The sequence below is a fragment of the Microtus oregoni genome, unplaced genomic scaffold (genome assembly GCF_018167655.1).
Source record: "Microtus oregoni isolate MIOR12 unplaced genomic scaffold, Mior012 000056F_ref0000123, whole genome shotgun sequence".
Taxonomy (NCBI): Eukaryota; Metazoa; Chordata; class Mammalia; order Rodentia; family Cricetidae; genus Microtus; species Microtus oregoni.
Genome location: NW_024543832.1, coordinates 867,172 through 883,186, shown reverse-complemented (window position 1 = coordinate 883,186; position 16,015 = coordinate 867,172). Strand labels below are relative to the sequence as shown.

Here is a 16,015-nt window from a genome sequence, read left to right as displayed (position 1 = left end):
ATTGTGCTTCCGTGCTCCACTATCCAACCTTCCTTTATCCCAATCATCCTGTTTCCCCAAGTTCCCCCCATCCTCCCCTTCTCACTTTTCTCTCCCCATCTCCCCTTACCCCCATCCCACCCCACCCCCAAGATCCCAATTTTCTCCCCGGCAATTTTGTCTACTTCCCAGAGCCAAGAGGATAACTATATGTTTTTCCTTGGGTTCACCTTCTTACTTAGCTTCTTTAGATTCACCAGTTGTAGACTCCGTGACCCTTATTTATGGCTAGAAACCATTTATGAGTGAGTACATCCCGTGTTCATCTCTTTGGGTCTCTGTTACCTCACTCAGTATAGTGTTTTCTAATTCCATCCATTTGCATGCAAAATTCGGGAAGTCATTGTTTTTTACCGCAGCGTAGTACTCTAATGTGTATATATTCCACACTTTCTTCATCTATTCTTCCATTGAAGGGCATCGAGGTTGTTTCCAGTTCTGGCTATTACAAATAATACTGCTATGAACATAGTCGAACAAATGCTTTTGTCATATGATAGGGCGTCTCGTGGGTATTTTCCCAAGAGTGGTATTCCTGGGTCCAGGGGTAGGTTAATCCCGAATTTCCTGAGAAACCGCCACACTGCTTTCCAGAGTGGTGGCACAAGATTGCATTCCCATCAGCAATGGATGAGGGTACCCCTTTCTCCACAGCCTCTCCAGCAAAGGCTATCATTGGTGTTTTTGATTTTAGCCATTCTGACTGGTGTAAGATGATATCTCAAATTTGTTTTGATTTGCATTTCCCTGATCGCTAAAGAGGTTGATCATGACCTTAAGTGTCTTTTGGCCATTTGAACTTCTTCTGTTGAGAATTCTCTGTTCAGTTCAGTGCCCCATTTTTTAATTGGGTTAATTAGCATTTTAAAGTTGAGTTTCTTGAGTTCTCTATATATTTTGGAGATCAGACCTTTGTATGTTGTGGGGTTGGTTAAGATCTTCTCCCAGTCAGTAGGTTGCCTTTTTGTCTTAGTGACAGTGTCCTTTGCTTTACAGAGGCTTCTCAGTTTTAGTTGGACCCATTTATTCAATGTTGCCCTTAATGTCTGTGCTGCTGGGGTTATACATAGGAAGCGATCTCCTGTGCCCATCTGTTTTAGGGTACTTCCCAGTTTCTCTTCTATTAGTTTCATGTGTTCTGACTGATATTGAGGCCTTTAATCCATTTGGACTTGAAAAACTCTGACTTTTTATGAAAATCTGAAATCAGGGAGATGGGCAGGATCTGCAAAAGATGATAGAAAGTAATTATCAGAATATATTGTGTTGAAAGTTTTTCAAGAAAATAAATTCATTAATGATTGACAACACTGCATTTGATTGTTGGGCATGGTGAAATAATAGTGTCAATCCATTCAGTTGGGAAACAGAAGCAAAATTCAGTCACCTGAAAAAGAAAGGGAAACCTCCTGGGCTTCCTTTATCCTTTCAGGAACCTCCCCCAATGCAGAGTAGCCCTCAGGCTCAGAATGAAAGCCATGCCCTAGCTGAGAGGACCCATCTCCTTCTCACTGGAGCTCCAGCAGAACATGGCTGTCCTGGTGCTGCTCCTCTGCCTCCTAACCTGTCCAACCTGCAAGTGTTTCAGAGTTTCAGGAGAGAGAACCAGGTACATCATGTATGGAATATTTGACTGATGGTGATGTTGCTTTTCCCCAGGTGAACTATCCCAGTTCCAGGTGAAGGAGTCAGCACCTGAACTGGTTCAGGCACCACAGCAGACCACGACCCTGTCTCTCACCTTCACTGTCTCTGTGTTTTCATTAAACAGTTGTCATGAACACTGGTATACCAGTCTCCAGGAAAGGGTCTGGAGCTAATGGGAATAATATGGCGTAATGAAAACACTGATTATAATTCAGTTCTCAAATTGTAGATTACCATCCGCAGGACGTCTCCAAAAGCCAAGTTTTCTTAAAACTGAACAGACTGCAGACTGAGAACAAACCCATATACTACTCTACCAGAGACACTGTGATGGAACTCCAGTGTAAACCTGTATAAAACCTTCTTAAAGAGAGCTCAGGGCCAGCAGGTAGGACTAAGGACCATTAGAGTCTCACCATTGCAATATTCTAGAACTTAGTTTTTACTAATTTTTAATGCATCTGAATATTTTTAAAGTCCTGTTTTCCACTGTAATGTTTATTTTTCTACACAATTCGTGATCTCCTATGAACAATATAGCAACAAACAGGGCAGATACGGCTATTCTGTGGGTACCAGGATCAATTTGGAAGAGATTCAGAGATCAATGGGAGTGAGGTCCCTAGATTTGTAACAGAGCTTCAGTTAATTCTCCAGCTAGAGTAGAATTTAGGATTTTAGTAAGAGACAACAGATTATGCAGGAACACCCTGGTAGGACCTATAAACTGTTAACCTTGATTTCCTTTATCTCTCTATTATCCTCACATGAAACTTGAACATATATTTCATTGTTGATCTTTGCTATACTCTGGTATTTATACCATGGAACCAAGGCATCTAGAGATAGCAGCTGAGCTTCAGGAGCCTGCAGGATGTTCTTGGCTAACATCCTGCTTACGGTGTCCTTGAACCTCAAGTCCTTTTCAGGAAATGCTGTCAAATCACATTGTAATTTGTAAGTCTTAGGATCTATTCTGGTCTTCTCAAGTCCCGGGTATGTAATCAATTTGTTTTTGAATTAAATAATGTAACCTACTTCTACCAAGGTATTCAAACACATTTTAAAAGTTTACAGAATTTTAATTTTATCATGTGGATACATTTCTCTCTCTATTGTTTCCTCCACAGACTTCATACTTACACTGATTTACATTCAAATAAGTTTTGTGGTCTCTGCAATGATATCTGTGTCATAGATCTTTGATCTGAATGTCAGATATCCCAATTTGCAGCATTCAGGGATTTGGGGAAAGGCTTGTATGTTGTGAACTATCCTCCATCATATTGTTATGTAGGAGGTCCTTCTGTTTATGTACACCTTTTATTGGTTAATCCTTAAAGAAACTACTTGGCCTGATAGGGCAAAACTTAGGTAGGCAAAGAAGATGGAACTGAATTCTGGGAGGAAGAAAGCAGACAGAGAGCCACCATGGAGATGCCAGGTCAGACATGCTAAATCTTTCCTGGTAAGCCATGACCTCGTGGTGAACACAGATTAATTGAAATGAGTTAAATCAAGATGTGAGAGTTAGCCAATAGGAGGCTAAAGCCAATGGCCAAGCAGTGTTTTAATTAATACAGTTTCTGTGTGATTTTTTCGGGTGTAAGCCAGCCAGGCAGCAGGGACAAACAAGGGGCTGCCACTCCCTGTAACAGGAAAGTCCAGTGTCCTTCCTACTACATCTAGGTTGAGCAAGGTATACATCCAAATAGAATAGGATTCCAAGAAGTCAGTACATGCAGTAGAGACAAGGGCCAGTGTCACTATCAGTGGCCCCTCAGTCTTCCACAACTGTCACCCACATTCAGAAGGACTTGTTCCCATGCTCATTCACTCCCCATCCAGTTGGATTTGGTGAGCTACCATTAGCTCAGGCAAACTGTCTCAGTGGGTGAATTCTTCATACTACTGAATTCCCTGCTCATACTCTGACTCCTTCCACTCTTCAGCTGGATCTTGAGAGCTCAGTCCAGTGTTCCAATGTGGGTCATTGCCTCTGTTTCCATCTGCTATTGGATGAAGGTTCTCTTAGGTCCCGTCAGTATTGGAGCAGGCTGTGAAGCAGGGTTCCACGGAACTCACAGCCCTATGGTCCTTATTCTATGTGCCATTAACATTGAGCTTGTCTGTGAATAAAAATAGTAACCCAGACTCAAAAAGATGAACATGGGATGTACTCACTCATAATTGGTTTTTAGCCATAAATATAGGACATTGAGCCTATAATTCGCAATCCTAGAGAAGATAAATAAGAAGGTGAACCCAAAGAAATACATACAGTTATCCTCCTGGATATTGGAAGTAGACAAGATTGCTGGGCAAATATTGGGAACTTGGGGGTGGGGTGGAATGGGGGAAAGGGGAAATGGGGAGAGAAAAGTGAGAACAGGAGGATGGGGAGAGCTTGGGGGAATGGGATGTTTGGGATAATGGAAGGATAGATATGGGAGCAGGGAAGTATATATCTTAATTAAGGGACCATTTTAGTGTTGGCAAGAGCCTTAACTCTAGAGGGGTTCCCAGGGGTCCAGAGAGATGCCCCCAACTAGGTCCTTGGGCAGCTGACGAGAGAGAGCCTGAAATGGCCCGATCCTATAGCCATACTACTGAATATCTTGCATATCACCATAGAACCTTCATCTGGCGATGGATGGAGATAGAGACAGAGACCCATATTGGAGCAATGGACTGAGCTCCCAAGGTCCAAATGAGGAACAGAAGGAGGAACAACATGAACAAGAAAGTCAAGACCGTGAGGGGGGCACCCACTCACTGAAACGGTGAGGCTGATCTATTGGGAGCTCACCAAGGCCAGCTGGACTGGGACTGAAAAAGCATGGGATAAAACCGGACTCTCTGAATATGGGGGACAATGAGGGCTGCTGAGAAGCTAAGGACAATGGCACTTGGTTTTGATCCTACCGCATGTACTGGCTTTGTGGGAAGCCTAGCCTACCTAGACCTGGATGGATGGGGGAGGACCTTGGACTTCCCACAGGGCAGGGAACCCTGAATGCTCTCTGGACTGGAGAGGAAGGAAAAGGGGACTTGGGGGAGGGGGAGGGAAAAGGGAGGCAGCGAGGAGGCAGAAGTTTTTAATAAAAAAAATAAAATTAAATTAAAAAAAGGGAACAGAATTTTAAAAAGAAATCTACTGAGGTATTTTCAGCATACTACAATCTCTGATAACTAATGTATATCTTGCTGTACTTCAAAATAGCTGTCTTGTGAGAAACACTGTTGAAACCATTGTCCTCTAAGATAGTAACACCTTCATTTTTCTCCTGATGTTCCCATCAATATTACATCATACAAGTTTACTTGTCACTTTGAGGTTTATATACAGAAATATTTAAATTTCTGGATGATTTGTCTTGGATGCTAGCTGAAAAATTGTAATGGATTTTATAATTTTTATGATTTTCTATGCTCATAGCTTGTTTAACTTCAGCTTTCCTGGTCAAACACCTATGTCTTATATCGTGGGAATCTACGTTATAAATGATCTGTGCTTCCCACTTACTTGAAACTCAGCAGATATTCAAGAAATGTTAATTAGATGTGTTTTTAACAAATTCATAAAACATAAAAATTTATGATTATTGTCATCTGCTTCCTGTACAGATCCTACAATTGTCATATAGTCCTGGGAGGCCCAGTAACATACCTCCTCCACCTAAGCACTCTTATTGATGGGAATCCCAAATGCCCGTTCACTGTTCAACCAGTATCTGCTATTTCTCTTTCTGGTTCCTCTTTATTGAGCAGAGCCCAAATAATAAGCACAGACTATCAATTGTTCTCCATTTGTGTCACTAAGCCAGCACAACAATACAATGAATGGTCATGCACATTTTATTCTGTGCACTTCTCCACTAAGGAATCCCCCCACCCTCTCTCTCTTTCTCTCCCTCTCTCTCTCTCTCTCTCTCTCTCTCTCTCTCTCTCTCTCTCTCATTTTGTAGTGGTCCCACGTTGAATTTATTGTCATGGTACTGCAGTGTAGCACCTGTAATTATGTGTATTCCACCTTCATTAGCATTATTTTTACTGAGGGTTGCCTTGACTACCCCCTGTATATCACATTTAGTAAAAGCTTACTTAAGCACTTTTTGGAGATTTGTTTTGTCTTTAAACCATTCAGTTATTAAGCAGGTACTATTTTTCTTTATTTTAAAGAATTGTGTACTCTGCTTGCATACTATTAAATATGATCACACCTCTATGCTATTTCCCCTTCTACTCTCTTCCATTTCCTCACCAATGTAAGTTTCTTACCACTTCATGACATGTACAAGGTCAGTTAATGATGGTGATATGTGCATGTTTGTGGAGACAAACATTGCCACCTAGGAAACTACCAATCACTACAGTCTCAATAAAGAAGCATTCTTCTTCTCCAGGAATTGTCTACATCCAACATCTCCTCAGTAAGTGGTAAAGTAAAGGAATAATCTCCACTGGGGTTTTTACTATCTTGGTCTTATGTAGGGCTTAAACATGAAACAGCAGCCATTATGATTCATAAATGGATTACCATGTCCAGTAGACAGGATTTCCCAGCACTGTTCCTCATGCTCCACCTGTTACATTCTTTCTGCCTCCTCTTTCTCCGTATTCTCTGAGCACAGGAGGAACATGAATAGGATTAGGAAATGTTTATGTCAAACAATATAATAAAGATTGGGGGAACCAACACTGCATTTTTGGCCAAATTCAGAACCTAGATTCTGTGTTTGGTGTTATGACTTCAGTTTTTAAGATTTTGGAACTAGAATGGAAACCCTAGGAATGGAAGACATCTTAAGTGAGAAACAAAGGGGATAAACGGCAGAGGTACATACATGATGTGAAAGAAAAACTGAGTTGTGTTGAAAGAAAGGGGATGAGCAGTAGGAAAACAACAGACTTAAAATAGTGTTAAGAACTTAAGAAAAACAAATTCTTTCTAAATCTTATTTAAAAGCCTATTTTAAGGTAATTATATTAATTGGAGAAATGAAAATGAGGCTAACACAACATAAAGGGAGTCATGAATTGCCTGGTGTAAACAAATGAGAAGATAATGGCAAAGAGTTTAAAAGAATCAAAGAGAGAACATCAGGAAGCAGAAAAGTGAGTTTGATGAAAACATAAATATGTCTACATAGTAACCACAAAGTGGTAGAGAGACAGTGACAGGACATGTCTTACTTGTAAGTGTCCTGTTGCCTAAGGACAGCATTGTCTCAGAAGTGAGAAAATTCAGAAAATTCCAAGCTGTTCCCATCATAGTCATGGAGTTCTGCAAACATTACCTGGAGAGTCAGACCCTATCCAGAAGACACACTAGGGAGAAGTCATGTTCAGACCAGACAGTGGGACAGACTGAACTCATGTCATACAGACATGAATAGAACTACTTAATTATACATTTATACAAAGAAGACATGACATCATGGAAAGAAAGCAAATTCTGTGCATTTGCACAAAAGAGAACAAAACAAAGGGTGATGATCCCTTAACCAGAAAAAGGTGAATACCAAACTATAATGCTGTGTTGGATTCTATAAATGTCATCATTGACTTGGAGTACTTTTATCTGCTCTGAAAAATGCCTTCCCCTGAGATCCAACTCCAAGGATTAGTAGCAGGAAGACATGCAAATAAGGCTTTTCTGTGGCCATGAAAACCAGGCCTGCTGACCCTACAGCTCTGACAATGGAGACTGGTCCTGGATTCCCAAGTCCCCCCATTCAATGATCACCACTGAACACAGAACACTCATCACAGACTTGAGGCTCAGCTGGTTTTTCCTTGTAATTGTGTTGAGAGGTATTTCATAGAGATAAGATGCTGTGTGTTGTTTGGCCATGAGAAAGAAAAAATGGCTCCTGGACAGTTTCATCACCAGATTTCTCTGTCCTTTCAGGTGTCCAGTGTGAGTTGCCCTTGTTGGAGTCTAGCGGAGACTTAGTACAGCCTTGAAAGTCTCTGAGACTATCCTTTGCAGACTCTAGATTCACCTTCAGTGACTACTTAATTACTGTGTTGGCCAGGTAACAGGGATGGAGCTGGAGTAGTTATCATGCATTAATGGTGGTTGTAGGTCAATCTACTATGTTGATGCCATGAAGGGCCAATTTACCCTCTTCAGAGACAATTTCCAGATCACTCTGTACCTGAAAATGAGCAGTCTGGGGTCTGAGGACACTACCACATATTATTCTGCAAAGCACACCTTGAGTGAACACTACTATGAGCTTAAACACAAACCACACTGCAGAATCCTAAGGACCAGGATGGGGTGCTAAATGCTCACAGAATTCTAGTTCACAGAAGCACTTCTTCAGAGAGACATAAAATCTGGACACTTCTGTGTTTTGTCTCCTTTTCTTCACATAACATAAAGGATTCCCTCTACAAATGTAGAAGTGTCTAAATGTTTATTCAAATTTCTGTTTTCTAGTCTGATATGTGTTTTTTAAGTTATTTATTAAACTTTTTTCTTCCCCTCTCTTTACCTTCCTCCTTTTACCTCTCTATGTATGTGTGTATTTGTGTACATGTTTATATATGATTCATTCATCTATCAGCCTGCACCATATTCATAAAGACAACTTCTATCACCTGGCCTGGATCTAACAAATGGCTAGACTGGTGGACCAGTGAGTCCCAGTGATTATGCTGTCTGTACATCCCCCAGATCAGAAAACTTGGTTGCATACATCTCTTTTTGCAATCTTGGTGACCTCAAATCATTGTTTAGATCCAAATCAACAGTTCTGCTATGGAATAATCTGAATCGCAGAGCCATCAAAGTGAGTTTTTAAATTTAGGATATGCTTTGATATGCACAAAATGCAGATAATACACAAGGTAGAAGTGAATCTGTAGTGACCAGCAAAAAATCTGGGAGAAGCTGAAGAACCTGGAGACTGTAAATCCTATACTCAGGACATCTCATAACAACACATGAGTCCCGAGGACCCTGTGACCTTTGTTTTTCTCCACGATCACTGCAGCATCCACAAAGAAGCATATACAAATAATTTAAAATGAAGCACTCATTGCTGGGAGATAGCTCAATGGGAGAGTTATAATAGAGTATATATGAAGTTTTATTCAAAAAATACCATTAATCCAGAGGGGTAAGTGTGTGCTCACCTGAGAATGGAGTACGGGGCCCCTCTAGCTCCTTCTGCAGTGGCTTCTTTGTTCCACATGAACATGCTGTCCCCTAAGTCTGCCCTTTTGTCTGCAAGGTCCTTAACCCAGCAAGAGTTTCAACTCCTGTATAGAGGAGATCCATCTAGAGGGGTAAGTGTGTTCCCGACTGGCCAGAAAGTTTCAGGAACAGAGTAGAGGGCCCCTCCAGCTCCTGCTGCATACCTTCTTTGTTCCACATAACCCTGCATCCCCCAAGTCCGCCTTTCTGTCTGCCTTGGCCCAGAAAGAGTCCTTGCTCTTGTACTGAGGAGATCCATCCAGAGGGGTAAGTGTGTGCCCACCTGGCTAGATGGTCCCAGGAATGGAGTACAGGCCCCCTCCACATACCTAAACATTTCTGGCCATTCAATGGGATGTCTCCCAGGCTAATGGCTTTCTCTAGATACTCCATCTCATCTTGTCCCAAAGCACTCCTTTCCATCTACAGGGTCCTTAGATCCACCATCACAGCCTGCTTCAGCGCAGAGGGGATCCGAGAGCCAGCTCCAATGCTGAGAGGTGTTAAGAGAGGGCAGACCAAGAAAATCTCCCAAGTACGTAGTCTGTCACAGCAAAGATTGGACCAAAATGCCAAGACTCTCCTGGCTGTATTTGAAGGAAGAGATGGGCAGGCACCAATGCAAGAATTCCTCCTACAACCTGAAAAGCAACATGACAACACTAGAATCCAGTAAACATGCAACAGGAAGACTTGAACACCCTATTCCAGAAGAAGTAGAAGAAATAGACTTTAAATGTAACATCATGAAAATAATAGAGGCCCTTAAACAAGATATGAAAAACTCCTTTAAAGAAATGGAAGAGAAGACAAACAAAAAGTTAGAAGAAATTAATAAATCCCTCAAAGATACCCAAGAAAAACAAGAAAAGGCTATCAAACAGGTCATGAAAACAGTTCAAGACTTGAAGAATGAAATGGAGGCAATAAAGAAAACACAAATCGAGGGATGCCTGGATATGGAAAATCTGGGTAAACAAATAGGAACTATGAAGTCAAGTATATTCAACAGAATACAAGAGATAGAAGAAAGAATCTCAAGAGCTAAGATACTATAGAGGGAATAAACTCACCAATCAAAGAAAACAGAAAATCCAACAAATTCTTAACACAAAACATCCAGGAAATCTGGGACACAATGAGAAGACCAAACCTAAGGATAATAGGGGTAGAGGAAGGAGAAGGATGAAGAATTACAGCTAAAAGGTCCAGACAATATATTTAACAAAATTATAGAAGAAAACTTTCCCAACCTAAAGATGGATGCTCCTTTGAAGGGACAAGAAGCATACAGAACACCAAATAGACTGGATCAAAAAAAAAAAAAAACACTCGACATATAATAATCAAAACACAAAACATATAGAATAAGAAAAGAATCTTAAGAGCTGCAAAGGAAATGGTCAAGTAAGATATAAAGGTAAACCTATCAGAATTACACCTGACTTCTCTATGGAAATTATGAAAGCCAAATGTGTGATGCAGACACTAAGAGACCATGGATGCAAGCCCAGACTACTGTACCCAGCAAAGCTTTCTTTCACCATTTATGAAGGAAAAAAAGATATTCCAAGACAAAAACAGATTTAAACAATACGTAGCCACAAACCCAGACTTACAGAAAGTACTAGAAGGAAATCCAAAACCCAAGGAAGCCAACAACACCCATAATAACACAGACATCTAACAATCCTCGAACAGCACAACCCAAAGAAGGGAAACACAAACACTACCAAAAAAAAAAAACAGAATTAACAACTGGTCATTAATATCACTTAATATCAATGGACTCAATTCACCTATAAAAATGCACAGGATAAGAGAATGGATACAAAAACAAGATCCAAAATTCTGCTCTTCACAAGAAACACACCTCAACCACAAAACTCAGTTTTCCCTCTGGAGGAGAAAAGAAGTAACAGTTGTTTATAGAGAAGCCATTGAAATGCTCTCCTCTTCAGTATGTCCTCTGATTTGTTCTAGATAATTTATAGCTTTACAGTACCTCAGAGTAAAGGGTTAGGAAAATGTTTTCCAGTGAAAGGGACCTAAGAAACAAGCTGGTGTGGCTATTCTAATATCTAAAAAAATTGGTTTCAAACTAAAATCAATCAGAAGAGATGGAGAAGGATGCTTTATACTTATAGCAGGAGCAATTCTTTCAGATGAAGCTCATTCTTGAATATCTATGCCCTAGGTTCCACTGTTATAATTTCCAGGGTCAGTGTGAGGATCAGCTTACATGGTTGCTCCTGAAAAGGATGAACAGGGTAAAGTTTTTGATGAGTTTGTTGCACATAAAACATATCAGAACCAATACTTCTATTCTAATCCCAAGGATATTACTTTTGAAAAAGAATATCCAGAACATTTTATGGAGAGCCTACCAATGTTAAAGGACTTCATATATCCACGCTAAGATAAATAAATCATTGAACAAATAGGCACAGGCAAAGTTTTCCTTCTGGAGGGGAAAAGAAGTAACAGTTGTTTATAGAGAAGCCATTGAAATGCTCTCCTCTTCAGTATGTCCTCTGATTTGTTCTAGATAATTCATAGAAAAGGAGATACCTAGATGACACATATGTGTAATCTAACACCAGAATAACTGTTATTACAGCATGATCCCTGAAAGGGTAGGCAGGATAGATATGTGTTTTCTCTAATTCTGAATGATGATGGGATAATGTCACCTTAGAGTAAAGTCACATCTAAACAAATTTGAAAAGCGATTTTACAAATCACGTATATGATTATCTGCAAATAAATTTCTTAAAACTGAGAAGCCTTTTTAAAGCAAAGGACACAGTCAATAAGACAAAAAGGCAGCCTACTGAATGGGAAAAGATCTTCACTATCCCCACTTAAGACAAAGGACTGGTCTTCACAATATGTAAAAAACTCAAGAAATTAGACATTAAAATTCAAAATAACCCAATTAAATATGGGGCACTGAACTAAACAGAGAATTTTCAACAGAAGAATCTCAAATGGCTGTTGGAGCCCGTGAGGGTCTAACACAAATTCCCTAACCCGGCTGGAATGGAGTCATGAGGAAAAGAACTGACACAGCTTACACCATCATCATGGAAAAGGCCAGAATCACCATTTATTGCCCAAACATCTTATATACCCACACCAAATTGAAGGGGGCGGGGAACTCATTATGCCATCACCTAGGCAACCAGGTGCCTGGGCTCAAGTCATGTCTGCATCTAGCAGTCAGGTAGGCCCTGAATTAGCATCTCTATAAGACATCCTCCAAATTACAAAAGGAAGGAAGCACCAACATCTAAATCATCAGCTTCAGTCGAACATCTCTTCTCAGGAAATCCACATTTTAACAAAAGAAGCTAGGAGCAGGCATCCTGGCTTTTGTTAAGGGCACAGACAGCTTGTCTGCAGAGCTATGTGATCAACTCGGACCAGGGTAATGGCTTTTGTGCCATATCGAAATATGGGCCCACAAATGGCCAAAAGATTTTTAAGGGAATGTTCAACATCCTTAGCTATCAGGGAAATGCAAATCAATACAATTCTGAGATACTGTCTTACACCTGTCGGAATGTATAAGATCAAAAACAATAATAATAGCTTATACTAGAGAGGATATGGAGTAGGGGAACACTCACCCATTGCTGATGAGAAGGCAAACTTATAAAACCTCTTGGGAAATCAGTATGGTGGTTTCTCAGAGAATTGGGAATCAACTTACCTCAGGATCCAGCAATATCACTCTTGTGCATATACCCAAGAGATGATCAATCATCCTATGAAAACATTTGTTCAACTATTATTATAACAGCATTATTTTTAATAGTCATTACCTGAAAACAACCTAAATGCCCCTCAGCCGAAGAATGAATGAAGAAAATGTGGCATGTTTATACATTAGAATATTACTCAGTGTTAAAAATCAATGGCATTTTGAATTTTGTAATCAAGTGGATGAATTTAGAAAACACTATACTGAGTGAGATAACCCAAATTCAAAAAAGATGAATATGGTATGTACTTACTCATAAGTGGATACTACCTATAAACAAAGGACATTCAGTCTACAGTTCATGATCACATAGAAGCTAAGTAATATGGTGAACCCAAAGAAAACAATATATAGACCCACCTGGAAATTGGAAATGGACAAGATTGACTTTATTGTCAGGGAGCATGGGGTGGGGTAGTAGGGGAGGGTAAGAGGAGAAGAGGAAGGCAGAGGTGGAGGATAGAGGAGAACTTGCAAGAATGGGATAGTCGAGATAGAGGAAGGACAAAATGAGAGCAAGGAAAAAGATCTTGATTAAAGGAGCCATTATAGGGTTAGCAGAAACCTGAATCTAGAGAAATTTCAAGGAATGAAAAAGATTGGTCCCCATAGGAGCCTGAGCAATAGAGGAGAGAGTATCTGAACTTGACTTGCCCTATAGTCAGACTGACGATTGTTGATTGCCTTGGCAGGTTACTTAGTCCAGGGGTTGTAATCAACCTGGCAGTTCAGTTACTCCAGGGTCACGGAGAGGCACTATCTGGAAGATAAATGGGCTAGGAAAGAAGAAGGAGGCTAAGCAGGGTTCTTGTCAAAGCATCCGTTTATTAGAGATGGGGTATAGCTTATATAGGGTAAGGAGTTGGGGGGTGGGCACAGGGGCCTGGGCTCTTGCTGCATGGTTCACGCTGGTCACATGGTCCAGGAGGTTACCTTCAGTCAGGTCACCTAGGCCAGGAAGTCACGAGTTGACACACCTAGTTCTCTAGATAGTTTGGAATGTGGGGTGGGTTCCGCTAAAAGATAGCTCTCCATTAACAGCCAATTTGGGTGTGGGGTAGGCTCTGTCAATAGAACAATTCCTAACACAATTATGGGTATAGAGTTCTCTGCAGACTCCCCAGGGTGATGGCTTTCTTGAACCTAGTTCAGATTTATACAGACATCAACCATTATGAGTCCATGATTGTAATATTCATGACATGTCCAGAAGATAGCACTTCAAAGCACCTGTGTTCCACTCCTTACATTCTTCCCTTCTTTTCTTCATCAGTGTTCTCTGAGGATTGGAAGAACTCGAATGATTCTGTAAATCATATATCATGCAACATATTGAAGATTAGGAAGAACGGTTTCTGCCTTATAGAAAATCCAGATTGTGTGTTTGAGACTCTGAGTATGTGGTGTTCTGAATTCTATTTTGTAGGCTCAGAACTAGAATAGAAGTCAAGAAAGGAAAAGGCACCTTAAGTGAGGGGCAAGAGGGAAATGACACAGGGCAAGACAGGTTTTGAAATGAAATGTTGAGTGTAGTGAAAGAAAGGGGATGAGTGAGTAGAAAGCATGAGAATTCAGGAATATAAAAACTGAGTCTTCTGACAATACAAAACTGATGCCAACGTTTGGGGTTTTGTTATTAAATTTTATTAAGTGCCCCCATTAAGCTGACTATATAAATATGCAGAAACAAAAACTGACCTAAGACAAATTGAAGACAGCCATGTGTTGCCTGGTATCAAGTTGGGGTGGGGGGGAGAAGCACAGTGGGGAGTAGAAAGAGATCTTAGGGGAAAATTTCAGGCTGCAAAGAATTAAGTGCTGCAAATATAAATATATCTCCATAGTAATTAATGATAGAAAGATAGACTACCACAAGGAATGTTTCATTTGCAAATTTCCTGGGGGCATAGGACAGCATTTCTCAGAACTGAGGAAAATTCTGAAAAGTCTCAAGTGTTTCTGTCATAGAGAAGGAGTACTACTTAGAGGCAGGTGTGATCCCACCCAAGATCCACCTTAGGAAGAAGCCATGTCCAGCAGAGACAAAGGGACAGACAGAGATAATATCTAGAAGCATAGCAGTGTGGAGCTTTTCAATTGCACATTGATCCTAAAGAGACATGACCGCATGGAAACACATTTTCTATGCATGTGGTGAAAAGGGAACTAAGTACAGTGTGGTGAATCCCTAAGAAGGAAAATGTGTACACAGAGCTATGTTAATGCTTCAATTTCTATAACTGTCATAAGACTTATATCTGCGCTGAGTACTGACTTCTGCCCAGGTCCAACTACAGAGCCTGCAGGAAGATATGCAAATAAAGCTGCTTTGTGTCCATAAAAACTAGAACTTCTCTGAACCGTAAGCTCTGGCATAGGAGACCAGCCTTGGATTCCCAAATCCTCCCAGTCAGGGTTCAGCACTGAACACAGACCACTTACCATGGACTTAGGGCTTATACTGATTTTCTCTGTCCTTATTTTAAAAGGTAATTTATAAAGGTGAGATACTGTGTGTTTTGTGGACATGAGAAAGAAAAAAAGTCTTTGTGTCAGTTTTCTAACCAGAATTCTGTGTGTTTACAGATGTTCAGTGTGAGGGGCAGTTGCTGGAGACTGGAGGAGGCTTAGTGCAGCCTGGAAAGTCCCTGAAACTCTCCTGTGCAGCCTTTGGATTCACCTTCAGTAGTTCTGACATGAATTGGTTCAGCCAGGCTATGAGGAAGGGGCTGGAGTGGATTGCATACATTAGTTATAATGGTGGTACCACCAGTTATAATGACGCTGTGAAGGGACGGTTCACAATCTCCAGAGACAATGCCAAGAACACTCTGTACCTGGAAATGAACAGACTGAGGTCTGAAGACACAACCATCTATTATTGTGCAAGAGACACAACACAGTGAGTGAATGCTACTGTGAGCTCAGACAAAAACACCGCTGTGAAGGTTCTATGATGATATGTAAGATATTCGTCAGTATTGCTATAGGATAGGGTCATTTCAGGTTCCCTATCCTCAGCTGCCCAAGGAACTAACTGGGAGCCTCATCTTGGGCACCTGGGAGCCCTTCTAGGGTCAAGTCTCTTGCCCACCCTAAAGTGGCTCCCTTAACTAAGAATTGTGGTTCCGTGCTCCCCTATCCACCTTTCCTTTATCCCAATTCTCCTGTTTCCCCAGTTCCCCCATCCTTCCCTTCTACCTTTTCTCTCCCCATCTCCCCTTACCCCCATCCCACCCCACCCCCAAGATCCCAGTTTTCTCCCCGGCAATTTTGTCTACTTCCCTTAGCCAAGAGGATAACTATATGTTTTTCCTTGGGTTCACCTTCTTACTTAGCTTCTTTAGGTTCAC

The 16,015-nt window shown here is 40.8% G+C and overlaps 1 gene segment (V, D, J or C); it reads left to right on the top strand.

Moving 5' to 3' along the window:
- Nucleotides 1–15,090: 15,090 nt before the first annotated feature.
- On the top strand, nucleotides 15,091–15,568 carry LOC121438469. The segment is given in 2 exon segments: nucleotides 15,091–15,151; nucleotides 15,249–15,568. Coding segments are annotated over 2 exon segments (366 nt in total).
- Nucleotides 15,569–16,015: the final 447 nt, after the last annotated feature.